This window comes from Elgaria multicarinata, chromosome 19 (assembly GCF_023053635.1).
Source record: "Elgaria multicarinata webbii isolate HBS135686 ecotype San Diego chromosome 19, rElgMul1.1.pri, whole genome shotgun sequence".
NCBI classification, from domain to species: domain Eukaryota; kingdom Metazoa; phylum Chordata; class Lepidosauria; order Squamata; family Anguidae; genus Elgaria; species Elgaria multicarinata.
The window spans coordinates 5,627,965-5,655,863 of NC_086189.1; the positions used below are offsets into that span (position 1 = coordinate 5,627,965).

General features: G+C 48.0%; 3 protein-coding genes across 4 annotated transcripts in view; 2 read left to right on the top strand and 1 right to left on the bottom strand.

Moving 5' to 3' along the window:
- Positions 1 to 27,899, bottom strand: part of BBLN (bublin coiled coil protein) — a 179,905-nt gene that overhangs the window by 5,039 nt on the left and 146,967 nt on the right. The window lies entirely within an intron of this gene.
- Positions 1,728 to 11,814, top strand: PTGES2 (prostaglandin E synthase 2). The gene is made up of 7 exons (XM_063144963.1): positions 1,728 to 2,012; positions 3,472 to 3,666; positions 5,970 to 6,025; positions 6,735 to 6,884; positions 8,105 to 8,305; positions 9,584 to 9,701; positions 11,044 to 11,814. The coding sequence occupies exons 1-7, from the start codon at positions 1,728 to 1,730 to the stop codon at positions 11,170 to 11,172; spliced, it is 1,134 nt and encodes a 377-aa protein (XP_063001033.1). The 3' UTR covers positions 11,173 to 11,814.
- ODF2 (outer dense fiber of sperm tails 2) overlaps positions 14,676 to 27,899 on the top strand; it is a 31,363-nt gene continuing 18,139 nt past the window's right edge. The window contains exons 1-7 of one of the 2 annotated variants that reach the window (XM_063144879.1): positions 14,676 to 14,923; positions 16,238 to 16,319; positions 19,392 to 19,517; positions 21,702 to 21,872; positions 24,774 to 24,940; positions 26,018 to 26,147; positions 27,044 to 27,175. In XM_063144879.1, coding sequence (XP_063000949.1) covers positions 14,676 to 14,923; positions 16,238 to 16,319; positions 19,392 to 19,517; positions 21,702 to 21,872; positions 24,774 to 24,940; positions 26,018 to 26,147; positions 27,044 to 27,175 — 1,056 coding nt within the window. Of the gene's footprint in view, positions 14,924 to 16,237; positions 16,320 to 17,751; positions 17,915 to 19,391; positions 19,518 to 21,701; positions 21,873 to 24,773; positions 24,941 to 26,017; positions 26,148 to 27,043; positions 27,176 to 27,899 lie in introns of those variants that run through there. The other variant, XM_063144880.1, reaches the window with a different exon arrangement.

The window sequence follows — 27,899 nt, forward strand, 5'->3', positions numbered from 1 at the left end:
GGCTTTTTTTGTTGTCTGGGCTGGAGGAAGAGGTGGGTGATATTAGAATCTGGGGTCATTCCAAGCCTACCCTTGATGCCTACCCTGGTAGAAAGACTGTGAGCTGCTGTGTTCAGTTTTGCTAGTCAAAGTCAAAATGTATTACGGTCATAGACCAGCAAAGTTTTGCTGTTCAAAACAAATTCCTGGGTTAATTCTTTAATTCAAAGTGCCTCTTTTCCACCAGGCTCCGTTTGGTGGATTTTGAGGTTCTAGTAACACCCCATCCCACCCCGCTCCAGCACACAGTAAATTATATGTATTTAATTAATTAATTATATGTATTTTATGTACATCTCTTATGGGATGCATTGAATTGACACAGACAAAGAGAACCTTCTCCTTCCTATAGATAGAGACAGAAGGAAGGTCAAAAGCCTGCGACTTTAAGAAGCCACGCCCCTTTGGCTGCTTAAATGATGTGGTTACGGAAGCGTTGGGACGTCTGGCGAAGAAGCGGAAGGGCAGGATATTGTTATTGGGAGAACTCGCACACGAATCCAAAAGCATGGAAGCAAAGCCCCATTGTTTTTAATGGGGGGTTAAATCCAAGGAAAACCCCCTCCTATCCAGAATGCAATGAGATTTATCCTGGGGGGTGGGAACCACCGTGCATAGGCAGGAATCCTTGCAACTTTGGAGTTAGCTTTGTATTGTGCGAACGGTCCCCTGTCTACGTGTCAGTTTGCAAGTCTTCCTGATGCACTGGCTAGGATTGAAGAGTAGAGCCATTGAAATGAATGGGATTTAAGAAGTCTTATTTAAAGGAAACCTATTTAAATGAACGCGACTTAAGAAATCCTACCTAGAGGATTCCCATTGAATTGAATAGAACATAAATCTACATTGGAGGAGACTCATTGAAATGAATTAGGGTGACCCTATGAAAAGGACAGGGCTCCTGTATCTTTAACAGTTGTATTGAAAAGGGAATTTCAGCAGGTGTCATTTGTATATATGGGGAATCTGGTGAAATTCCCTCTTCATCACAACAGTTAAAGCTGCAGGAGCCTTGCCCTCTTTTAAATCTGCTCACTCTAGTATAGCTCCTGCAGCTTTAACTGTTGTGACGAAGAGGGAATTTCACCAGGTTCCCCGTATATACAAATGACACCTGCTGAAATTCCCTTTTCTATGCAACTGTTAAAGATACAGGAGCCCTGTCCTCCTTTTCATAGGGTCACCCTAAATGAATGGAACTTCGTAAATCCAAATTAGAGGAGACCGCTTGAATGGAATTTCATAAATTCTAATCAGGAGGCCCGTCAAAATGAATGGGACTTAAGTTACTCATTTCAATGAGTGTCTTCTAAATTAGGGCTTCTGTTGGATTTTACCCCCCCCCCCCGTGTGAATTTCAGCCTTGGCCATCATCCCGGATCTCTTCATTTATTTATTTATTTATTTATTACATTTCTATACCGCCTAATAGCCGGCGGAGCTCTCTGGGCGGTTCACAAAAATTAAAACCATTCAAAGTACAAGGAAGGAAGCCCCCCTCCCCATTCAACCCAATGGGCTTTACTTCCGAGTGGTCCTTTGGGATTTCATTTTGCACTTGCCAAACCGGGGCTGTCTGTCTTTTTATTTAAAAGGGGCATTTACTTATTCATTCATTCATTTGATCCCTTTTCTACATATCTTTGGTGCCGGGGCCCGGCCGCGTCCTTTTCCGGGGCGAGACGAAGATGGCTGCAGGGGCGTGCGGCGGCGGCTGGAGGTCTGCGGCGTCGCGGCTGCTCACCTGGCGGCTTCCCGGGCCGGGCCAGCTGCGGGCTTTGCGCGTGGCGGGCCTTGCGCGTGGCGCCGCTTCCTCGGGGGCAGCGGGCGGCGGGCGCGGCTGGGCCGGGGCGCGGCGCCCGCTGCTGCTGGGGGCGGCGGCGGCCTTGGGGGGCACCTTCGGCTTCTACCAGGTGCTGCAGCGCCGCTTCCGAAGCCAGGAGCACCTGGCGGAGCAGCCCGCAGCTGCGCAGGTAAAGCGGGGTGCCGGGAGCAAACGGACCCTCCCCCGTCGTCTCTATAATCCGGCTTTTCCCCAGCCTGCCCCCCCCCCCGATGGCATGGACTACAACTCCCAGCATCTCCAGCGAGTAGTTCAACCCATCCGGGGTGGGGTGGGGCAGGCTGAGGAAAGCCTGATGCAGTTCTTATAAGGCAATCTTATGCATGTTTACTCGGCTGTAGGCTCATTGAGTTCAACAGGACTCTTACAGGGCAATCGTATGCGTCTTTACTCATGAGTAGACTCCATTGAGTTCAACAGAGCTCTTACAGGGCAATCGTATGCGTCTTTACTCATGAGTAGACTCCATTGAGTTCAACAGAGCTCTTACAGGGCAATCTTATGTGTCTTTACTCATGAGTAGACTCCACTGAGTTCAACAGAGCTCTTACAGGGCAATCTTATGCGTCTTTACTCATGAGTAGACTCCATTGAGTTCAACAGAGCTCTTACAGGGCAATCTTATGCGTCTTTACTCATGAGTAGACTCCATTTAGTTCAACAGGGCTCTTAATAGGTCTATCCTAGGTATGTTTATGCAGAATAGCACCCATTGACTTAAACGGGGCTCTTATGCCATCCTTTGTGTGTTTACTCAGAAGTAGGCCCATTGGGTTCAACAGAGCTCTTACAGGGACACCCTATGCATGTTTACTCTGTAGTAGACCCCATTGAGTTCAGCAGGGGCTAATAGGCCATCCTGTGTGTGTATACTCAGAAGTATACCCATTGAAATAATCAAGGCTCTTGACAGGGTTATCCTAGGCATGTTTGTTTAAAAGTAGTCCCAATGAGTTCAACAGGGCACTTATAGGGCCATCGTATGCATGTTTATGCAGCAGTAGACCCATTGAGTTCATTGGGGAATTTACAGGGCACTCCTTTGTATCTTTATTCATGAGTAGACCCATTAGTTCTACAGGGCCATCCTATGTGTGTTTACTCAAAAGTAGGCCCACTCAGTTCTCTCAGGCTTGCTCCCACCAGCTGTATAGTAGAGGGAGACAACCTCACGCTCTCCAGATGTTTTGGAGGACAACTCCCATAATCCTTGACAGCCATGTGTGATTGGGGCCTATCCCCACATGCAGTGCACATGTGTGCTTAGAAGTCCTACTGAGTTCAGTGGGGCTCCCCCCCCCGCCCCCAAGTATGTGGGTGTAGCAATGCAGCCTTATAACACAATCCTAAAGAGGTCAACTCAGACATAGGCCCCATTGAGTTCAGTGGGACTTTCTCCCACGTAAGTGCGCATATACGATTGTAGCCTTGGCTTCATCTCCTGGGCATGCAATTATAGTGAGAGATAAGTGATGTTAAACTGCAGAATTGGCTGGGGGATGCTGGGAATTTCTTTAGCAGAGTTGGTGGAGGGATATTTCTTTAGCCAGATCAGTGATGCAGAGGCTGGGTACTTTCCATCTCTCCAGCTCCTGGAAGGCAGCCTGCAGCTGACCCTCTACCAATATAAGACCTGCCCTTTCTGCAGCAAGGTGCGTGCTTTCCTGGATTATCATGGGCTGCCTTACGAAATTGTGGAGGTGAATCCGGTCATGAGGCAGGAGATTAAGTTCTCCATGTACAGAAAGGTCCCTATTCTCGTTGCCAAGGCCAGCAGTACCCTGGTAAGTTTTTGAATCATCCAATAAGCAGTCTAGCTCTTGGTTGCTACTGTGTTATAATCTAACATGGCTTCTAACTATGGTGGTGTCGTGTTTCCCCCCTTATTGGGAGACAATAAAGAGGTCTGCTAAGTAACCCACAAAGCTTTATTCAAGCAATAAACATCCCTTCCCACCTGAAGAGAGTCCAACTTCTAGGAACTTTCCTGTATGCAAAACTATGCAAATTAAGTGAGACTAGAGGAGGGTTTAGCCCGGGCTGATACCCGGGCTCACCCCTGTGCATCCAGATGATGCACAGGGGATCCCGGGGTCAGCCTGGGCTAAACTCTCCCTTGACCCGGGATAACCTGCACTGGTTGTGGCTGAGCCCGGGGCTGCGGAAGGTCTAGCTGGTTCCGCAGCTTTTCCCGGCGAGTAGCCGGGAGAAGCTGCGCACCATAGGAGCACTGTGCCCATCGGGATGGGGGGGGGGGAATTACGAGGGGGAGAGATGGGGGTATGGGGGAGAAGAGCGGACCCGGCGGGAGAGATGGGGGGGAAGAGCAGAGCCAGGGTGGGGAGATTGCGGCCGGGGGGAGATTGGAGATAGCGGCCGGGGGGGGGAAGAGGGGGCATCGGACATGGCGAGCGAGTGAGCGAGCAAGCGGGGGGGGGCGGGGGATCGGACATGGGGGGGCGGGGGGCATCAGACATTGTGGGGGGAAATCGGGGGCAGGGGGGAGCGGGGAACCCTTTTTTTTTTAAGACCTACCTTGTCGTTGGTGCGCTCCTGTGCACATGGCCCCTTTAAGTTTTTAAAAAATGGCTGACGCGACGGGGCTTTCCCTTACCCCGTCGCGTGTCACGTGTAGACTGGGGCGATGGACTGTGCTAGCTGCAGCGCGGGCTTGCCCTTGTTCCCCACCGGAATAACAGGTAGATCTAACAAGGCCCAATTATCCTTTCAAGAAGAACGGGAAGCATTTCCCCAGAATGCGTTAACTTCAAGGAGGCTGGTTCTGAAGAAGCTTTTAGCAAGAAGCTAGCCGGGCCAATCTTCTCTCAACTTCCTTTATCTCCACCTGTTTGATTCTGTGGATCAGCTAGCCCTGAAGTGCCCTCCCCCTCGGAAGAACACTGATTTCCCCCAGACTGTGTTTTGGTTACACATTCAGAGATAAAGTTTGGAGAAGGTTCATTCCCAGCTGGTGAAGAGTCCGTGAGAGTTGCCTCCAGCCCCTGTATAGGCTGGAATATTTCTTGTGCCGTCTCTTCTGCTTCAGAATCTGATTCTGATTGATCGCCTGAAATTCCTTCCCCCAGCCTAAGTCATGACACCTGGGCAGATGGCTGGTGGATTGCTGGACGATTTTAAAGGAGCAGTTTCTGATTCATAAGAGCCTTTAGGGTGGATTCCTGCATTGAGCAGGGGGTTGGACTCGATGGCCTTGTAGGCCCCTTCCAACTTTGCTATTCTATGATTCTATGAACACAAGAACTTAAGAAGTGCCCTGATGCTGGATCAGACCGAGGGTCCGTCTAGTCCGGCGGTCTGTTCACACAGTGGCCCACCAGCTGTCAACCAGGGACCAACGAAGCAGGACATGATGCAACAGCACCCTCCCACCAATGTTCCCCAGCAACTGGTGCACACTGGGTTACTGCCTCAGATACTGGAGGTAGCACATGACCTTCACGGCTAGTAGCCCTGGATAGCCTTCTCCTCCAGGAATTTATCCAATCCTCTTTTAAAGCCATCCAAATTGATGGCTGTCACTACCTCTTGTGGTAGGGAATTCCGTAGTTTAACTCTGTGCTGTGTGAAGAACTCTTTCCTTTTCTCTGTTGTGAATCTCCCACCAATCAGCTTCATAGGATGACCCCGGGTTCTAGTATTAGTGGAGAGGGGAAAAAATGTCTCCCTATCCACATTCTCCACACCCTGCATAATTTTGTACACCTCTATCACGTCTCCCCTTAACCCTTTTTTCCAAGCTAAACAATCCCAGCTCTTGTAACCTTCCCTCCTAGGGGAGATGCTCCAGCCTCTTAATCATTTTCGTTGTGCAATACAAGTTTCCCCCCCCTTCCTCTTCTCTAAAGAATTCCCGTTCTCTAGTAATTCAGATGCTACTTTGTACATGCAATGCAAAGTATCCCATGAGGTTCAAACAACCTCATAGTGTCTAATGAAATACATTAAAATATGGTATGAAAACCAAAATGTATCAGAAGGAGAGAAACTTTTCCAGGTTTGGTGTCCTAGTGGATTGATCCTGACAGTTTTTCTAACATTTGTTGCAATTCTGTTTTCTAACCCCCAGCAACTGAATGACTCTTCTGTGATAATCAGTGCAATTAAAAGCTACCTCATTTCTAGGTAAGCATTTTTTTTTAATCTACCCAGGACTCTTCGTTCTCGTCCCTGCAACAGTTTCGCGAACTGTTGCCATGTCAACAAATAGTGCACTTGTGCATAAATACTGTTTAAGTATATATTAGTTTTGAGAGATGCAACAATCATCAACCAGTAATTTGTCATCAGCCAAAGAGTGAATCAGCTGTGCAGCCCGGTTCATTTGTGGTTGGTGACTGGTCTAAGGTTACCCAGTGAGTTTACATGGCTGAGTGGAGATTTGAATGGGGTTGCTCTGGTTCAAGTTCAGACAACTCCATCTACTAAGATCACACTGAGTGTTCATACAGCCATTATGGTTTAAGCACCGGCGCTGTTCCCTGGCCTTCATCGATGTGTGAGCAACCTTGTTCATGGATGCGGTTTCTTACGTAGCACGCTAGTTACCACCTTGGCTGGTGCGTGCCGTGCCATAACAGCTCATTGCCCAATCCACTACAGATCTGTGCCATAACAGCTCACGGCCCAATCCACTTGCCACGAGGCAGCCTTCTGCAGCATCCCCCCAGTCAGCGCTGCGAAGAAATGGCTGGGTAGAATAGGCCTAAAGCAGCCGTTGTTTGACCTCAGGACAGGCTCTCTTAGAAACTCTCTTTCTATAACTACCTGGAGGACCTGTGGGGGTGAGGGAAAGCAGTGTTTTTATTCTTGCTTCTTCTTGTTTTCTTCACAGGAAGAGTTTGGAAGAGATTTTAGCTTACTATCCTGCGATGAAAGTCACGAATGAGCGGGGCAAGGAGGTGATGGAATTCGGCAATAAATACTGGCTCATGCTAGATGAGAAGGAGACTCTGTGTGTTTATCCTGTTGAAGACACAAGGGTGTAGGTTTGGCTCTGTGTGTGTGTGTGTATGAGAGAGAGAGGGGGTGGGGGGTGGGGGGACGGGGCTGGTTTTACACAGCATAACAAGCCAGAGTACGGGTTGAGTGGGGGTTGTCATTGAACTGTGGGATGTTGTTGTGTCATGTGAACCCAGCTGCTCTAACAAACATGGTTTATTAACTACGAACAACTCTGGGTCATTTGTGGTCAGCAAACCATGGTTAGTTAGCGTGGCTGGGTTCACACAACAAAACAATCCACGATTCAACAACATCCCATGTTTCAGTTACGTCAAGAGCCATTATGGAGTCGTGTTGGACTGGAACTCAGGATATCTGGGTTCTAGTCCCCACTCAGCCATGAATCATTACACTAGGTGACTTTTGGCCAGTCACGAACTCTCAGCCTAAACTACCCACAGGGTTGTTGTGAGGATAAGTTGGAGAGGAGGAGGACCATGGAAGCCATCTTGGTTCCTGGTGAGAGGAAAAAAGGTGGGATATAAATGTAATAATAAAATAAATAAAAATGAAATAAAACCTATACTTAGCCTGTACTCTGGCTTGTGTTGTGTGAACCAGGTCAGAGAATGCATTGGGTTTGTCCATTCCTTTTACGTATTGGGCAATTGAGGCAACAGTGGTAGCTTCCTTCCCAAAGTCATTAACAGCTTCTGTTTAGGCTGGGGTGGAGATGGCAGGTGTAAGGGGGGGAAAGGGTTAACCGCCCCCCCTCTTCTGTGCATTCTGTGGTCCTGATTCTAGTTCTGTCCCCTTCTCTCCTTGCCACACGGATGCTGTTAAAACAGGCACGTTGGAAACGTCATGACCGTTTTTGTCCTGGGAACTTTTTGTGGGAGGAGGCAGAGACACTTAGAAATAACAATAAAAAATACTTGCCACTGGATAGCTGCATCTAGCACAGATTCCTGGATCCGAGGTCAGAGCACTATCTCTGACCTCGGATCCAGGAATCCAAAGTATCCAGTGCCCACCCCCCATGACTTTTTCTAGGGTTCATAGCATTGCTCCTTTAACTGTGTTTTGGAATATTTTGTGGAATGGGGTGGGGTAATAAGCATCTGAACTGAAACAGGAGGCGAGCTGTGTGTTTTACCTTGGCGGGAAGCTATAGTTTAGGGTGCATTTCTCCCCTTATCTACCCCCCCTTTCCCAGTCTCATGCTGGAAAAAGGCCCACCTTTTTCTGGCTTGTTTACAGGGAGGAAATGAAATGGAGGAAATGGGCAGATGATTGGCTGGTGCACCTCATCTCGCCCAATGTTTACCGCACACCTGGCGAGGCCTTGGCGTCTTTTGAGTACATTGTGCATGAGGGGAAATTTGGCCTGGTGGAAGGCTTCTTTGCCAAGTATGTGGGAGCAACCGCGATGTTCTTCATTAGCAAAAGGCTCAAGAGCAGGTTGGTGGTTCCTAAATAATTTTGTGGGTTCGGGGTAACATCTTCCTTATTTTTCGCTTTTTAACGCTGAAGACTGTGGTGTTCCTGCGTATTTCCTAGTAAGAATACTTATTCCCCACAGCAGGTGACCTGTTCCCTCACATGCAGTAATGCCGCCACCAGGACTTTTACCTCAAGTCCAACACCTTTACTTTGTGACATGTGAGGACACACTGACTTCACTCTGACCTGTTTATTCTCTCGATTATTTTATCCCTTTGTAGCCACGAGCCGTAGGGCTACGCTTTGATAAAACAAAGAAATATTTATGAATATTTTTAGTTACAGCATTAAGATGTTAAACAGTAAATAAGCAACTTTAAAAGCATCTTTTCAAACGCATACTTAATTTCTACTTCAGTTCTGTACACACAAATCCTAGACACTCTCTATTCTCTTCACAATCTATCGCTTCACTGACCTTGTCCAAACCTTACCATTCTCCCTATCTCTATCTAAACTTTTCCCTCTCTGAACTACACAAGCACGGTTCCCTGTTTATATAACGCTCACCATTTCTCCGCCCCCTCACTCAGCCAATCATCTCATACATGCAAATACATCATATCTCCTATTATTTATTTATTTATTTATTTATTTTATTACATTTATATACCGCCCCCATAGCTAGAGCTCTCTGGGCGGTTTACAGAAATTCTAAAATGAAATAAAAACAAGCATACAAAATTTAAAATTCTAAAACACAGAACATAACATTCATGAAGCATTAAAAAAGTTAAAATAAACATGTGGGTGATTAAGATGTGCTGCCATATGCCTGGGCAAAGAGGAAAGTCTTAACCTGGCGCCGGAAAGATAGCAGCGTTTTCATAGAGTTATAACCTTACTACACATATATAACCAAGATAATAATAATAATAATAATATATTTGTTACCCGCCTCTCCCTCTGGATCAAGGCGGGGTACAACACAAATAAAAATACCATAAAATACATATAATTAAATTTTTTAAAACTAATACATTATTAAAAGCAGCACATTATTAAAAATATTTATTTATATACACACACGTACATGTGTGACATCACAAGGACATGTATGCATGGTTGTTTTTTAAAATCAAGTTTTCAATTTCAGTGTCTGCCAAAGTTTTAAGCGGAAGGAGGGGAAGCAGCCAGCCCAGAAACTGATCAATATTACGGTTGCTTGTATAACAGTAAGATGAACAAAGTCGATGAAGCCGTCATGGAATACTTGAACTCTTTTCTTTCACGTAGGCATCATCTGCACGACGACGTGAGGGAAGATTTGTACAAAGCGGCCGACGACTGGGTGAAAGCCGTCGGCAAACACAGGACGTTCATGGGGGGAAGCCGGCCGAATCTTGCGGATTTGGTAAGGAGCTGGCCAAAGGCCAATTGAAATCAGCCACACTTTGAGACGGTGGCACTGGGCAAGCGGCCTCCTTCAGGCCCCTGAGTGGACATTCTGCTGTGGTGACTGCCTGTTTGCTGGCCTGCTCCTTCTGGCTGCACAAGCGCTCAGAAAGCAGAGGGAAGGATGCCGTTCTATTTCCTCACTCTTGTTGCTCCTTGCTTGCTCAAGTGGGGGAAGTGAACGGGCAGCAACAGTGAGGAGGAGCTGGGCCAATTAAGCTATAATCCATCATTGCAAGAGTAAGACAACCATATGTGCAGACTACCAAGGGTGGGGCTAGTCAGGACACAGGTGCAACAGCACCCTCCTACCCATGTTCCCCAGCAACTGGTGTACATAAGCTTATAGCCTCTGACACTGGAGGTAGCACATAGCCATCAGGACTAGTAGCCATTGAAAGCCTTCTCCAGGAATTTATCCAACCCCCTTTGAAAGCCATCCAAATTGGTGGCCATCACTGCATCAGGTGGAACTGAGTTCCATAGTTTAACTCTGCGCTGTGTAAAGAAGTTCTTCCTCTGTATCTGTCCTGAATCTCCCACCCATCGGCTTCATGGGATGACCCCTCTGGGTTCTAGTATTATGAGAGAGGGAGAAAAAAATGTCTCCCTATCCACATTCTCCAAACCAGGCATAATTTTGTACAGCTCTATCATGTCTCCCCTTAGCCTCCTTTTTTCCAAGCTAAACTGGCTGCCTATTCGCTACTGGGCCAGGTTGAAGGTTCTTGTACTTGTGTACAAAGGCCTAAACAACTTGGGACCAGGATACCTGAGAGAGCGCCTTCTCCCTTACCAACCTGCCCGGTCACTGAGGTCATCCGAGGGCCTGCTCCTGGTGGTTCCACCTAGATCCATCCTCTGATTGGAATCTACCAGGGGAAGAGCCTTCAGCGTGGTGGCCCCCCTCCTGTGGAATTCCCTGCCTCTGGAGGTCAGGCAGGCTCCAACCTTGTACTCCTTTCGGCGCCTCCTGAAAACATCTTTATTCCAAGAAGCCTTTCTTTAACATGCAGCCTTGGATTTCTGTGTTGTTGTTTTTTGCTTCTTTTTAAATTTTGTTTTAACTGTTTTATTCTGTTTTTATTTTCATTTTACCTTGTACACCGCTCCGAAATTTTTCAATGGGGAGCGGTATATAAATATTCTAAATAAATAAATAAATAAACAATGCTAGTCTTGCTTCCAAACACCTTTTTAACTGGAGACCTGCCACAGAAGATGTGTTTGGCTGTTGAGCTTGCTGCTGCTGCTGCTTTTTCCTTCCCGTTTTGCAAACTCTTTCTGCTTCTTCCGCACAGGCCGTGTACGGAGTCCTGCGCGTCATGGAAGGCTTGGAAGCTTTTGACGACATGGTGGCGCACACCACGATCCAGCCTTGGTATCGTCATATGCAAACGGCCATCGAGCAAGCCAGAGCCGTCAATTGATGTGCCGTGCCCACGGGGCCCAGGGCCCACTGTTGCTCGGGAAAAGCTTGCAAAGGAAAGCTGTTTGATTTAAAAGCAACAGTGCTGCTCAGGCCGAAATGGGTATAAACCGGGTGCTTACCATAGAGCTAGTCAAGGTTTTGGGAAAAGCTAGAAGGCAGGAGAACCAACGATGTGCGGACAACTGGTCACAGCAAGCATGAATTGCTGATTAAATTCTGATTTAAGGAGGAGAGGACAGATAAGTGCTGTTATCTCAGTGATTGTACAAACCGCTGGGCTTTTCCGTTTGCAATTTGTTTTTGAGTTGCGTTTCCAAGCATCTAAACCAACCCCGAATGTTTTCCTTGTTGATTTGAAATACTGCAAAAAAGAAGAAAAAACCCCTGTGCGGTCCTGAAAGTGATGGAACGAACGGGCACTTGGCAAGGGAAGAATCCCGACGTTGGGAGAGCACAGCTGACGTCACTGACGGAGGACCCTTGAGCGGCCCTAAAACGGTTCTTTTGCTTCCTCATCTCAAATTGGCTGAGCTTCTATCTCTGGCATTTGGGACCTCGCCATTACTGGCTGGTTGACCCAGAGAGGACAGCGCAAGTTGACGAGGAATAATTATGAAATGGTTATCTGCAACAACAACAAAAATATTTAAAGTGTTTTTTTAAAAAAAGGTTTTGGAAATATGTCTCTTGTCTGGAATAACGGTATTCTAAGAAGAGTACACCCTATATGCCTGGCATTCATCAAAGGGAAGTCCTGCGTGTTACAAAATTCCTACCCTAAATGCAATTCCTTGTAAAAAAAACCCCGAATTAATGTGGCATGCATGTTGATTGTAATGTGCAACAACAGTATACATGCATAACCTTCTGTGCATAGGTGATCTTCGCACATTACAGTCTATAGGCATGTAACATCTTAATTTCGAAGTGGCTGAGCCTTTAGGGTAGACATTTTGTAGCCTGTAAAGCACTCCTGATGCTGTGAACTCAAACCAATTTATTATTTCATATATTTTTTTGCAAAGGGGAACCCTTGGGAATTGTCATTCTGGGAGTGGAACATGGGTTTGCTGATGAATTACCAACATGCTGATAAAACTAGTTAACGTGGTTCTTTGGAGGGAGTGGGGAGAAGGAGACGCGTGCGAACCCAATTTAAAACTAGGCTAAGTTTGTAGAATAGATGTGACTTCAAGTTAGTTTGGCTTTATTAACTCCAGTGGAACTAATCCAGCCTTCACCAAGCAGATGCCCTACAGATGGTTGGATCACAGCTCCCATAATCTCTAATCAGCAAGTGCTATCTTGGCTGGGGATGATGGGAGTTGTGTTTCAACATATTTGGAGGACAAATTGGGCAAAGCTGGACTAAGTAACTAAATTAGGCTGCAATCCTAGGTCTGCATATGTAGGAGTAAGCACTATTGAGCTTAGAGTCTTGCTTGTAAGTAAATAGATTTAGGATTGTGTATTGGAGAGACACAGACTACACAATACTGTTCAGGATCACAGTCATGGATTGCACTGAAACATTTTGGGATTGCAACCCTAGGTTTTGGGTACCTTCCACATGGGGGTGCGGACTATTTACTGTAGATATGCCTGTGGGATTCAGTGGGATTACTCTGAAATAAATGGTTTCTTGTGGTGGTATGGCTTCCCATACTCCAGAGCTGACTAGTGTGGAAGAAAGGCATATCTAATTTGATGACTGCAAACCAGTCATCATGCATTCTGAGGTTACTGGGCTTATTCTGTTATAAGTAAACAGACGACCACAGCTTAACATTTATCCTGTATTTATTTGTTCGTTTCTTTCCATCAGCTTTATGAAAATGTTTACAGGAATGAATTTTATGTCCTTCCTTCTCCCGATTATTTTGGAGGCAAATTCTGTTGAAATCATTTATATGTGTTTTCGTATAATACGTGGTCTATAGGTGTTCACTTCCCAAATTTCTTACTTTCATGTGAGATTTTTTTCACAGTTTACCAGGCATTTCTTGCAGAAGCCAGTAACAAGGGATGGAACAGGGATATTGCCAGTTTCTGATGTAGAATTTTGCACTATTTGTGAAGACAGATCTCACCCTCTTTGATCGTCTTCCTTAAACTTGCTATGGTGTGCTGAGTGGTCTGCGTAAGATTTTAGGAATAAAGTCCTAAGGAACTGCATTTTTCTCTCTCTTCAAATCATGAGAGGGAGAAACAATATTTGCAATAAATGGATTTCGCTGCTGTTTTGTGACCTGGTTTTGTTGTTTTCCACTAGACGCGTTTCAGCAGGGAAATAATTGTATTCATAGTAACACTGAATATTTCTAGAATATCTTGGTATCAGAGCGGTTTTTTGTTCCATAATATGCATAGTTCTCATCTCCCAAGCAGCTCAAAGCGATGTGTGTAAGGATGCTTTTATGAGCCCCTAACAGTCTTGTAAAATGATTGTCACTTCACAGGATTATTATGAGGGGAAGTGGGGAAAGGCTCTGTGTGTAGCCCTGAGCTCCGAAGGGGAGAATTTTCAACCCTGGCCTCCATATTAAGCCTTGGCTGGCTATTTAACTGTATCTGCCTGTTACATTTGATTCCTTTTCTTCTGTCACGGAGTTCAGGACCCCTTAACCTCATAAAACCCTGTGAGGGAGGCTAGGGAGTGAAAGAAAGAATATGGCCTATTTCACACAACACAAGCATTGAATCAGGGGCTGTTGTGTTGTGTGAACCCAGTCATGCTAACAAACCATGGTTTGTTAACCATGAACGACGTAGAGTTCACAACTCAGCAACAAACCATGGGTTCTCTTTGGCCTGGTTCAGACAACACGCCAAATGCTGCTTAACCACCATTTTGTGGTTAAGCAGCATAGTTTAGCGTGTTGTCTGAACCAGGCCATTGCGAGTTAACAAACCATGGTTTAGCACAGCTGGGTTGACACAACACAACCCATGATTAAACGACGACCCGTACTCTAGTTTGCCATATTGTGTGAATCTAGCCATTGCGTGTGAGCATGTATATATTTATTTTTATGGGTGTGGGTGAGAGAGACTGACCTATGTTGGGTTGACCAACTGAGGGCTTCATGTCTGAGGGGGGATTCGAACTCAGAATCACCCTGTCTTTAGTCTGGCACTCTACAACCGGAGGTTGGAAGGTAGGTCCCCAGATGTTTTAGCCTTCAACTCCCAGAAGCCCCCGCCCCATGGGCTAGGGATGGTGGGAGTTGGAACCCCAAACATCTGGCGACCCGCTTTCCGCCCACGTCGCTTCCCGCCCTGCTAGGCCTCTAGTAACTGGCTCGGCGCGTCCGTTGCCACAGCAACAGGCTCCGGCGGTGGTGGGCGGGGCCGTTGTGACGCCGCACCCCCTGGTTTCCCAGCGAGGGTGGGCGGGGCGCCGCGGAAGAGCGAGCGGGAGGCGAGAGCGGAGCAGGACGCCGCAGGGCGCGAGCCGGGGCTGGCGGTCACGAGGGTGGCGGCGGGGGTTTGAATCGTCCAATGGGGGAGCGGCGGGCGGCGTCCCGGAGGCGGAGCCGGAAGTCGCTCTGCGCGTCCTGGAGCTGCAGCTGTTCGTCAGCCGGCCTGTGCCGCTGCGGCGTCTCCTCTTGGCCTCGGCCGCCGGCGCCCCCCCGGCTCCAGGGTCTCCATGGCAGCGCCAGCAGCAGCCACGGCAGCTACCGCCGCCTCATCCACGGCTTCGAGGACGTGCTGAGGCGGCGCCTCCGGGGCCGCATGAGAGCTTCACGGTGAGCGGGGCGGGCTGGGGCAGGGCGGGGGGACGACCCCGGCCGGCGGTGGAGGTCAGCCGCTGGCGGCCTCGGGGCCAAATCGCCCCCCTTCCCACGGGGGCGGGCAGGAGCTCTGCTCCCCCCCCCCCCCCGGGCCCGAAGTGCAAGGGTAGGCTGCGCCTGCACGTGGAGGCTCGAGCTAGCCGCCCTGGATAATAGCCGTGGATAGGTGGGTTACTTATTTATAATAATAATTAATAATATATTATTATTGTGAACCGCCCAGAGAGCTCCGGCTATTGGGCAGTATAGAAATGTAATAAATAAATAAATATTTCTTACCCGCCTCTCCCTTTGGATCGACATTAGAACAGGAATCAATACATCTTAAAAAATACATCTTATTTGCAACCATCAAACAAGGAAATAAGTACGTTCGTTTGTTTGGGTACTTATTGTACTCGCCTACATATTTACTTAAAAAACAAGTAAATAAGTACATTTCTTTGGGTACTTACTATACTTATATAGTTACTTATAAACAAGTAAATGAATAAGTACTTTCAAGAGGCAGCTGGACAACCATCTGTCGGGGATGCTTTAGGGTGGATTCCTGCATTGAGCAGGGGGTTGGACTTGATGGCCTTATAGGCCCCTTCCAACTCTGCTATTCAATGATTCTATGTTTGTGTACTTAGGTTTGCTTGTCTATTTACTTAAAAACCAGGAAAAATGAGTGCATTTATTTGTTTGTGCACTTATATGTATTTATTTATTGCATTTCTATACCGCCCAAAGCTGCCACCCAAAGGTTAGGGGTCAGTTGCAGCCAAGTCTTCATGCCTGCCCTTAAGGAGAGCATTGCACACAGGGTTGCCTCTTACCATACCTCCAGTTACCCTCAGGGGATAAGTTTGTAGCAAAACATCTTAAAGAAAAAGTGAGTTCATATAGCAGCAGGTAGCCCTTCAGATATTTTGATCCTGAGCCCTGTTTACAGCAGGGCATTGGTAATACAGCGTGTTTAGTAGACCACACAGTCATCCTGGAGAGCTCCTTTATAGTTGTGATTGAAACCCAGAACGGATTCACTGCCCCACCGACATTAGAGCAACCAGCCTCCACTGCAAACAACGTTCAGCCGGTTGGTTTTGGAATCGTGGCTGGACCCTCCGGCCCATGGGCCTAATCCTTGTCATCTAGCCTGCAGAGCCTCCTCCATGGTGCAGAGCTTGGCCTTTAAACCCTGCATGCTCCCGGAGGAATCACCAGTATTAACTATAAATGCTTGATATCTTGTAAAAATCGCTGTCGTTCTTTATACAATTCCAGGTTGTCCCCATCTCTCAGGAGTGGAGTAATTATCACGACTCAAAAAGTCCCCACGTCGGCATCTGAGTCACTCCTGCTGACGGTATGTATTTGTGCTGTGCGTTTTCCTCATACACTAGTTATAGTGGCAACTTTTTAAAGGGAGTTGTTGACATGACGGGGCAGGTTGGAGGGAATGTACCCTGGACGGTGTATATTTATAGATGGCTCAGTCCTGATAGTAGTTGGGGATCTCATAATACTGATAGCTATGTAGTGATGTAGGACACTAATTGATTTTGTTTATCAAAATGTTCATATAAAGGGTTGTTGGTTTTATTCCATGCAGGTGAAGTAGACATCAAATGTTATGGGTTAAACCTGATTTTAAAAAGGGACATTTAAAGCCAAGTCTGTATTCCAGATTATTTTATGAAGCTTGTGTGATCTGAAACGAGAGCAAACCGGAGCATACACAATTGTCCGATTAGTGCAGCCTCAAAACCTCCTCAACCTACTTTGCACATTATTGTAATATACGTCTTGGAGATGATGTGGTTCAGGCATAACGCTAAGTCATAGTTTAATGTACAGCACCATGTACATTGATGGTGCTATATAAATAAATAATAATAATAATAATGTGACACACTTCCCCTCCGTTTCCTCTCCTGTGTCCGTAAGGGAGAGCTGGGAAGCTTTTGCTTACATTTTGCTTAACTGTAGCTGGTTTGCCATCTAGACCAGCAAAATTGCTAATTTTAACTCTGGTTCGTTTGAAATAAGCCAACTTAAAACTATGGATTATGAAACTGACTTGTTTGGATAGCACTCTAAACTGTGGTTAAATGGACACATGCATCCAGATTCCTCATTATGTCAACGTTGGAGGAGGAGGAGGAGAAGCGAGGGTTATCTCCTACTAAACTGATTTAGCGTGCAATCTGTACACAACCACTATAAAAGCTACTAATGTACTTGCACTGTCATTCACTGAACAATGAACCAGAGCCAGAATTGAGACTCAAGTCTGTACCTGGACATTATTAAAGATAGGCAGTGCTGTTGGAAGGAAACTTGAATGATGGCCTAAATTAGAGCTGGCTAAAACGTGTAGAGTGAGCACGGAGTGCAGTCTTTCCTCGATTATTTTATTCCAGATGGAGGAGTTGTGTCTGAATTATTCTTTTATGTATTTTAAAAAACAACCTCTCCTCGCCCATGGAAAGCCAGCAATGTCAAGGAGAAGACGTTTAGGCTGCAATTCCATGCACACGTTCCTGGGAGTAAATATTTTCAATCAATATTTGTAGAATTGTGATACAGGCCTAGCTGTCTTCCCCACATGCTTGTTTTCCAAGATTGCTAGCTTTCTGGTGTGCCTTAACAATATGGGAAGGACTCTACCACATGTTTGAGTCAATTGGCCCCTTGCTGGGCTTCAAGCAGTTGCATGTTCCCACCTAAAAGAGGTGCAGGTCCTTTTTGACTCGGGCGCAAGGCGTTGTTGTTATTTCCGGTCTACTTATTCACAGGCCCTTTTCCCAGTTGTATTGAATGCCCTTTCCTGCTTGTCGGAGAAGAACTATGAAGAACCGGTCCACCACTCCCCCCCTGCACGTCCATGTGGATGAAAATACCCCTGTCCATGTCCATATTAAAAAGGGTCTGAAAACACCTCCACCTGCAAGACCCCAGGTATGAGTGTGCAGCTGGCTGTCTCACGAGGGCTCTGCACCAGCCGAAGCTCAAGGCCTGTTCCCACCTCTTGAGTGTCGAAAGAAAGAATTGCAGGAGGTTAAAATGGGCGGCTGCTGCTGCTGCTTTACGCTTATAAACCTTTCACTGCTGATTTACTAATTATGCTTAAACGTTAAAAAAATCGGGTTTGTATCATTAATCCACTTTGTATGCCTGGGTACCGTATTTTCCTGATCAAACGCACCCTTGAAAACCAACACCATTCCCCCCAAATACAGATTTTATTTGCACTGTTCTCTGATAAGTTCTGGAAAGCACAGGGGTGGGGGAAATGCGACGTGTACTGTGAATTTCACAAAATCTGTGGCGAAATGGACAGGCTGTCAGGTAACTTGATTACTCTAGTAGTAATGGTGGGATCTATAAACAGATAAAAGTTCCTGCAGATAAGGAAAATTGTATGCTTAAAATAATAATAATAATAATAATAATAATAATAATAATAATAATAATACACAGCTTTTTGGGTTAAGAGGTAACTAGTAGCTGATCAATTAAACCATTAGTGGTGGTGGCAGAATTTCTTCTTATGCCCCTTTTGTTTTTGAAGTGTTTCTGCGCTCAAAGCACTAGGCAGCTTCTGGCTGTGTCTCTTGTGAGCGCTTTTCTAGTCCTGTGGCTGTCGCAGGCCACGAGAGGTATTATAATTGCATCTGATCCCGTGGAACGCAACTTTGCATGTCTCTAAGAGTTGGTAGGTTAAGAAGCAGCAGCGTAGTGGCTCCTCTTCGATTCTCTACAGGTGTCTTTTGGCCTAAGGCCCACCAGATTTGTGGGACTGCAACTCCCATCATTCCCAGCTGGCTGGGAATGGTGGAAGTTGCAGTCCAACCCATCTGCACGGGACCAGGTTGGAGAAGGTTGCTCTGAGCGATAATAAAGGTCACTTCATATAGTCTCAAAGATGTGTTTGCAGCCTACCCTTTCAGCAGTTTCAGGCCGCGGATCACTCCTGCCATGGGGAGGCTGTGAGATCCCACGAAGGGCCACGTGTTGCCTTGCTGCCGGTTCCCGCTCCTCTGCTGCAGCCACGGCCTCAATCTTTCCCACCACACACTCAGCCTAATCTTCCCAGGTTAACCCAGGCCGGCCTTGCATCACAAGAGACCAAGGGGCATGGGTGATGTCACAATGATGCTGACTGATTCAGAACAGAGCTGCTTTCAATGTGCCCCATACTCGCCTAGCTATGTGGTACCTATATTTCTTTTCCCTGAGTGGGTTTACTGCCACCGCACTGTGATGTAGAATGAGAAGCTTTTTCCGTGGTACTGCCTGTGGGGATGACTTACTGGGAGGAGGCGGGAGGCTGCGTTCCAGTTTTATTGCACGGGTACGTTGGCGCGGGTTTCCTCTCGGCATGTGTCTAACGGGCTGTGTTCTTTCCCTCTCCCCGCTGTTTCCCCACCCCCAGCAAAAGCACAAGCAGAAAATGAAAGGGGATACCGTGAATGTGCGCCGCAGTGTCCGAGTCAGAACCAAAGTCCCCTGGATGCCCCCAGGCAAAACATCTTGCAGAGAGTCATCATACAAGTGGGAGGTAGGACAACAGCTGGGTCCTGCGTCGGTTTTTAAGGCGCTCCCAGGCGCCTGCTTGTGCTAGATGTCGTTTTGCAGGGAGGGGGGGACGTGTGGCTCTCCAGAGGATGGTGGACTGCAGTACCCATCATCTCTCACTCATTCTTGGCTTTGCTGGCTAGGTCTGATGGGAGCTGCGGTCCAACAACAACTGTGGGTGGAGCGGACTTTCCCCACAGCTGTTGTACCGGGGCTACTGCAGCCCCGTGGCTGATGCTGAGGTTGTGAAGTCCTCAACGTAAGCCTCCCCCTTTGTCCTGAGCCCGTGGAGTAGACTTATGGAAGTGACTGCGCTTTGGCTTCACCCTCCCACAACAGCAGTGTGGGAGGGTAAGGATCCTGACCCTACCTTACAGGACTATTGTGAACGTTACTGACACAGTGAATATGAAGATGTTGGAACACTACAGAAATGCAGAATCTTTACTGATGCAAAGGACGTCCTGGTGGATCTGGGTGGGAGGTGGTGGGGAGAGGAGGCTGTTCATTTGTTTGATTTGTAGCCCACCTTTCTATCAAGAAAAATGGCACTCAAAGCAGCTTGCAATCATAAGTAAAGTGTGATTAAAATGCATTAAAAACACAGCAACAAGATAATAAAACCAGCACACAACCCAACAGACTTACTTACATGCCAAGGGCCTGTTTGAATAAAGCGGTCTTTGCGTGCTGGTGGAAGTACAGTAGAGGGGGTGAACCTAGCCTCCCTCGGCAGGGAGTTCCACAGACAGGGAGCAGGCACCAAGGAGGCCCTCTCTCGTCGTCTCTAAACATGTACCTGAAGGCAGTGATGTCAAAAGAAAGGCCTTTTTCAAAGATCTTGAGACCCAGGCAGGTTCATATGGAGGAAGGCAGTCTTTCACCTGTTTAGAATCAGAATAGTTGAGTTGGAAGGGGCCTATAAGACCATTAAGTCCAACCCCCTGCTCCATGCAGGAATCCACCTTAAAGCATCCCTGACAGATGGTTGTCCAGCTGCCTCTTGAAGGCCTCTAGTGTGGGAGAGCCCACCACCTCCCTAGGCCATTGGTTCCATTGTTGTACTGCTGTTAACAGGAAGCTTTTCCTGACATCCAACCAGAATCTGGCTTCCTGTCACTTGAGCCCATTATTCCATGTCCTGCCCTCTGGGCTGATCAAAAAGAGATCCTGGCCCTCCTCTGTGTGACAACCTTTTAAGTATTTGAAGAGTGCTATCATGTTTCCCCTCAGCCTTCTCTTCTCCAGGCTAAACATGCCCAGTTCTTCCAGTCTCTCTTCATAGGGCTTTGCTTCCAGACCCCTGATCATCCTCGTTGCCCTCTCCTGAACCCCCTCTAGCTTGTCTGCATCCTTCTTGAAGTGTGGTGCCCAGAACTGGACACAATACTCAAAATGAGGCCTAACTAGTGCTGAATAGAGGGGAACCAGTACATCGCGTGATTTGGAAGCTAAATTTCTTTTAATGCAGCCCAAAATAGCATTTGCTTTTTTGCAGCCACTTCACACTGTTGGCTCTGTTCTACAATAATTCCAGGATCCTTCTCGCTTGTATTGCTGATCCAAGTATCCCCTATCTTGTAACTCTGCATTTTGAAGTCGGTGGGGCCAACTCCCATGAAGCGCATTTGGGATTAAGGCATCTGACAAAGCATATTCCATAGAATCATAGAATAGCAGAGTTGGAAGGGGCCTACAAGGCCATTGAGTCCAACCCCCTGCTCCATGCAGGAACCCACCTTAAAGCATCCTTGACAGATGGCTGTCCAGCTGCCTCTAGAAGGCTTCTAGTGTGGCAGGGCCCACCACCTCCCTAGGTCATGGGTTCCATTGTCGTACTGCTCTAACCGTCAGGATGTTTTTCCTGATGTTCAGCCGGACTTTGGTATATAGCTCATGCGTGGCACTTCTTCCCCCAACCCCGCCTGCTACCAGTTTGAGAGACACGTGTAGTGTGTGATGTTTCTTGTTTGTTTCTTCCCTTTGGCTAGCACAGCCTCCCCAAACTGTGGGGCTTTAACGCCCATCAGCCCCAGCCAGGAACGCTGGGAGTTGCAATCCAAAACATCTGGAGGGTGCCAGGTTGGGGAAGGCTGCTCTTGGGTTTCTGACTGTTTGTGTTTGCTACCCGTGCCCCCTCCTCCCCCTCCCCTTCTTCATCCATCAGGGGCCGACCCACCGCCTGGAAATCACTCCTCCAGATTCGGAAAAGTTACTGTCAGTGCTGCGCTTGAGTGATCTTTCGACAGACGAGGAGGACGCCATTCACTGCAAAATGAACAAGTACGAGAAGAAGATTGACAGTTTACTGAACGTGGTGGGCTCATTGAAAAATGAGGTGAGGTGGTCAGCGTTGAGTTAAGCTGGGTTTAACACGCTTGGGTTTCATGAGGCCCTTTTCCTTTCCTCCTTTTGAAAACGAGCGTGCTGTTGTGCTCCCTTTTATTTTCCTCGTTTGGGCAAGACTTCCGTTTTCTGAAGGAAGCCCTCTTTTCTCTAATAGCTTCCTTGACCCTGCTTGTTAACCATGCCTGTGCCCTCTTGGACTCAGCACTATCTTTCCTAAACTACCTTTTAGCTGAGCTTCTGTTTTTGTGGTTTTGAGTAATCACACATTTTGAAGGGATTTAAACCCTCTTGATTCTCCCGCACCCCATGTGCTACCTCCAGTATCAGAGGCAGTAAACCTATATGCACCAGTGGCTGGGGAACATGGGCTGGAGGGTGATGTTGCACTCTTGTCCTGATTTGTGGGTTTCTGCTAGACCCTTGGTCTGATCCTGCGTGGCTCTTAATGATCAGTGCGGGCAGTGTGTTGGACAAGTTCATGATGCATTTTAGGTAGAAAAATAATGCTTTTTTTCTTTATCCTGAATCTACTGTCAGTCACCTTGATTGTTGAACCCTGCCTATTTGCGATCGGGCCAGGCTTTATCGTACTAGTGTACAAAGCCCTAAACAACTTGAGAAGGGAGCATCTCTCTTAGCAACCTTGCCCCGGTCACTGAGGTCATCAGAAGATATGCTCCTGGTGGTTCCACATGGACCTGTGGCCCAACTAGAATCCACCTGGAGCAGAGCCTTCAGGGTGGTGGCCCCTTTTGTTTGGAACTCCCTGCCCCTGGAGGTCCGGCAGGCAGCAACACTGTGTTCCTTCTGGCGCCTCCTGGAAACAGTCCAGGAAGCGTTCCATAATTGACCAATCACAGTGTTTTATTGGTACTCTGTTTTTAAAAGAACCATTTTAATATGGTATTTGGATGTTTTAAATGTTTTGTCCTTTCGTTCACCGCTCCAGAATCTGTCTTGAGATGTGAAGTGGTATTGAAATGTTGTAAATAAAGATATAGTAGTATTGAGAGAGAGAGAAATGATTTCTTTTTTTGAGCCTCTTTTTTTTTAAGGCAGCCTCGTGTGGCGCAGAGCGGTAAAGCAGCAGTTTCTGCAGCCGAAACTCTCCCCACGGCCTGAGTTCGATCCCAGCGGAAGCTGGTTTCAGGCAGCCGGCTCAGGTCGACTCAGCCTTCCATCCTCCCGAGGTTGGTAAAATGAGTACCCAGTGAGCTGGGGGAAAGGGAATAATGGCCGGGGCCTGCCAAGAAAACGTCAGCGAAAGCTGGCGTCCCTCCAAGAGTCAGTAATGACCCAGTGCTTGCACGACAGGTTCCTTTCCTTTCCTTTTTTTTAAGGGAGAAAGAAGGGGAAAGTGGCTGATGTCAAGCTCCCCAAACAAGCAAAATTAATAGGTTTCGGGCACAATCTTGTGCATGTTTAGACCGAAAAAAGTCCTACAAGTCCCAGTATTCCCCAGCCAGCAACTTTTTTTCTTTGGTCTAAATGGGCATAGGATTGCGCCCTCATTTTAAGAAGAACATTACACCTTTCTCCTGTTAGTAATGGCAAGTCAGTAAGTGTGAAAATGGTGTCCTCCCCGTTTGCAAATGATAACCCACCCTGCTGTAAGGATAAATGTTGGGGCCAGTTATTCTAGACAATATGGTATGTTGTAACAATGGCTGCGCTTCAAGCCTGGGCGTTCCATTCAGGGGGCCAGTGTCGTTTTCCTTTTTGCAGCGGCAAGAGTCCCACGTTCTCAGTGGGCAAAGCGGCCTTCCATTTTGGACGGGCGGAAGTTTGAAGTCTGGTTTATCTTCTCTAACGTTCCTCCTCACGGCTTCTCTCTTTTCGGCATAGGTCTTGCTAAATCGCTTCGGCCGCTGCGTTCTTCTTGTTTTCATTTGCGATTTGTGTTTCTTCTTTTCGTTTTGTGCCGAACGGTTACAGGACCAGGGGGTTCAGCTCAATGGACGTGGCATGTACACCTTTGTCTTCCTCACGCCCCCAAATCCTCTCTGTCCCATAACTGCCCACTGTTTAAGAACCAAAAGGGGTGGGGCTGGGGGCAGAATGATGAAGCTGAAAGAAATCGGGAGAGGGGGAAATTGGTCTAACAGGAAGGTGGGGCGTGTTCGGCCTGGATGTATTGCTGAAAAAGTCATATCTGGAGCAGCCCTTCTCCAACCTGGCCCACCCAATTTTTTTAGACTACAACTCCCAGCATTCCTGACCATCGGCCATGCTGGCTGTTGCCGATGGGAGTTGAAGGCTGCAGAAGGCCGGTCCAGAGAATTAGTGTCCTGAAGCGGTGTTGCCAGCTACTTGAACATAATTTATTATCTATGGCATTTGCGTACCTCCGAATATAGTAGCATCCCTCAGTGGTTCGCAGTGTTAAAATTCATTTAGATTCAACATTACAAACGCAGCATTAAAAGCACAATGTGAAGCAACTACAGTAGAAATTAGGAGCAGCAAAATGGAGCAGCTTGATTAATTTACTTCTGGCCCAGGGAAAGCCGGGGTGAAAAGGTGTGTTTTAGGAGATGTTTGGAAGATGCTACATTTTTTAGGAGACATTTGGAAGATGCCACCGTTTCTGCCACCCGAACCACGCAGGGGAGGGTTTTCCGGAGGGTGGGTGCCACTACAGAGAAGGCCCCGCCGTTGAGGTTCTTCCTGGTGACATTCTGTTTGCTTTGGCGTGACTAGCAAGAACTCTTCCGACGACGATCTTAAAGGTCGTCCGGGTGAGTATAAGGGAAGGCGGTCTGCTAGGTATCCCGGTCCCAAGTTTTTTAGGGCTGTGTATGATAATAGCAAAATCTTCTATGTGGCTCAGTAGCCGCTAGGCAGCATATCACGGCTGAAACTCTGTTGAACGCGTTTAATGTCTCCTCAGGTCAAAATGCCAAAGCGGGATGACCAGCGGTGCGTGGCCAAGCGTATCCTCGAAGAGCAGAAGGAAGAGCTGGACGACGTCACTCAGGAACTGGTGGAGACGGAACACGAGAACACCGTTCTCCGGCGAAATATCGAACGCATGAAGGAGGAGAAAGACCTTAGCCTGTAATGAAACTTTGGACCCTTCTCCTCTGCAATTCCTTCCGTCTCAAGCTGGGAATCGCCTTTTTCAAGGGGTTTGGGCGACCGTTAGCTAGTGATGGCAGTTATTAAGGGGAGGGGAAGGGGGGGAATTCATTTGTGTGAGTTACTTTTATGATGGTGGCAAGGAGTGCCTTGCTGGATCAGACCGAGGGTCCATCTAGTCCAGCACTCTGTTCTCACAGTGGACCAACAAGGCAGGACATGGTGCAACAGCACCCTCCCACCCATATTCCCCAGCAACTGGTGCACACAGGCTTACTGCCTCGGATACTGGAGGTAGCACAGAACCATCAGGGCTAGTAGCCCTTGATAGCCTTCTCCTCCAGGAATTTATCCAACCCCCTTTTAAAGCCGTCCCGATTGGTGGCCGTCACTACATCACGTGGCAGTGAGTTCCATAGTTTAACTCTGCGCTGTGTAAAAAAGTTATTCCTCTTTGTCCATCCTGAATCTCCCACCAATCAGCTTCATGAGATGACTCCTTTGGCTTTTAGTATTATGAGAGAGGGAGAAAAATGTCTCCCTATCCACGTTCTCCACACCAGGCATCATTTTGTACACCTCTATCCTGTCTCCCCTCAGCTTTTTTCCCCCCAAGCTAAACAATGCCAGCTGCTGTATTTATTTATTTATTTATTGCATTTGTATACTGCCCCATAGCCGAAGCTCTTTGGGCGGTTCACATAATGTTGTAATCTTCCCTCATAGGGGAGTCTGTCTATGGGACAAGTGTGTGTGACCCCTCCCAGCCCCAAAGCCCACTTTTCTGGTGGACTCCAGTTGGACCATAGGTCCTTGTGGAACCACCAGGAACGTGCCCTCAGATGACCTCAGTGACTGGGCAGGCTGGTAAGGGAGATGACGCCCTCTCAGGTATCCTGGTTTCAAGTTGGTTAGGGTTTTGTACTCAAGTATGAGATCCTTCAACCTGGCCCGGTAGCAAATGACTCTTCCTGTTATTTATTTCGTGTCTATACTGCCTCATAGCTGTTGTAAACTCTGAGAGGTTTACAATAATAACGTGCTCTTGCCTTCCAGACTCCAAAAGCGGCACTTGCTGCACGAAAAAGAATGCTTGATGTCCAAGCTAGTGGAGGCAGAGCTGGACGGAGCGGCAGCCGCCAAACAGATCCAGGCCCTGAAGGACACGATCGGAAAACTAAAATCTGTATGTGGCAGAGCAGGTGGTGCCGAGCGTCCATTCTCAGATCTGGAGCCTCCCCAACCACAAGGGAGCAGGCTGGGTTTTTTTGGGGGTGTGTGTGTGTGACTCGCCCTGGATGGGGACAGGAGGTGGAGCGTAGAACCTGCTTCTCTGTCCATTCCCAGCTCCGTGGGCTGTGCCTAGATGTTTAGCATCATGGAGGCGGTTGTATGAGGTGTTCAGGATGTAGGTGGGGGAACTTGTGGGTCGGCTCGTGAAGCGGGTGCGCTTTGGACCTCGCTTCCCTTGTTATCCCTGAGACTAACGGCCGTCTTACGTGGAGCGAGAGGCGAAGAGGCTTATCCTGCTCTTCCTTTTTGCCCCGTCTAGCTGGGGCTCTGCGGAGGAGGGGAGGCCTGGGGATGGGTCATCTCCCCGCTTCCCCAATCTCCTCCCCGTCCACAGAACTGCCCCCTTTCCTCCTCTGTATGTCTGTTTCTGTGGCCTTGGAGGGGCAGCCGGTGCGGTTCCCTCCACACTGGCTGCGAGGGGGCGGGAGGCTTGGACTCTCGGGTCCGAGGTCGGAGCGCTGTGTCCGACCTCAGATCCAGGATCTGAACTGTATTATGGGCCCCTGACTCCGGGATTTAATGGACCTGCGTGCCCACCCCTCTTTAGGTGGTAATACGTGTTATGTCACTTAACTTTAAAATGTGGTAACCCAGCCCTCCTGCATTTGGGGAAGGGAGGGAAGGGGCTTCTGCTGAGGGGTACCTGGGCGTCTGCGCTGGAGTCTCGCCCTCACGGCACTGCTGCTGGCAAAGCCATGGTGAGCGGAGCGTTGCTGGGAAGTTGTTCTGTTGGATAGAAAATCTGATAGTCTTGGCTTGGTTCCCTTTCCCTTCCCCCCACGACTTCAGGAGAAGCACATGACGGTTTCCGACATCAACACACTGACTAGGCAGAAGGAGCTGCTGTTGCAGAAGCTGAGCACTTTCGAAGAAACCAACCGGACGCTCCGAGACCTGCTGAGAGAGCAGCACAATCGGGAGGTGGGTGAGGGCTGGAACTCTGGCTCTGTGGTGCTGGGCCCCTCCTGTCGTAGAATCCTAGAACAGTGGAGTCGCACGGGGCCCCTAAGGCCGTCGAGTCCAACCCCCCCCCCCCCCGCTCAATACAGGGATCCACCCTAAAGCATCCCTGGAAGATGGTTGTCCAGCTGCCTCTTGAAGGCCTCTAGTATAGGAGAGCCCACCACCTCCCTAGGTCATTGGCTCCATTGTCATACTGCTCTAACAGTCAGGAAGTTTTTCCTGATGTCCAACCAGAATCTGGCTTCCTGTAACTGGACTCCATTATTCCATATCTTTACCCTAAGGTGCTTCATAGAATCATGGAATCATAGTAGAGTTGGAAGGGGGCTACAAGGCCATTGAGTCCAACCCCCTGCTCAATGCAGGAATCCACCCTAAAGCATCCCTGACAGCTGCCTCTTGAAGGCCTCGAGTGTGGGAGAGCCCACCACCTCCCTAGGTCATTGGTATTCGAGGCAGTAAGTCTGTGGGGAACATGGGTGGGAGGGTGCTGTTGCACCATGTCCTGCTTTGTTGGTCCCTTGTCAAGAGCTGGTTGGCCACTGTGTGAACAGAGTGCTGGACTAGACGGACCCTCGGTCTGATCCATCAGGACTCTTCTGATGTCACACTCCAAGGTCGGACCCAGGAGCCCAAGCTTCCTGCTTGTCATTCTCTGGATTTGGAAATTCTCCGGCTTGCA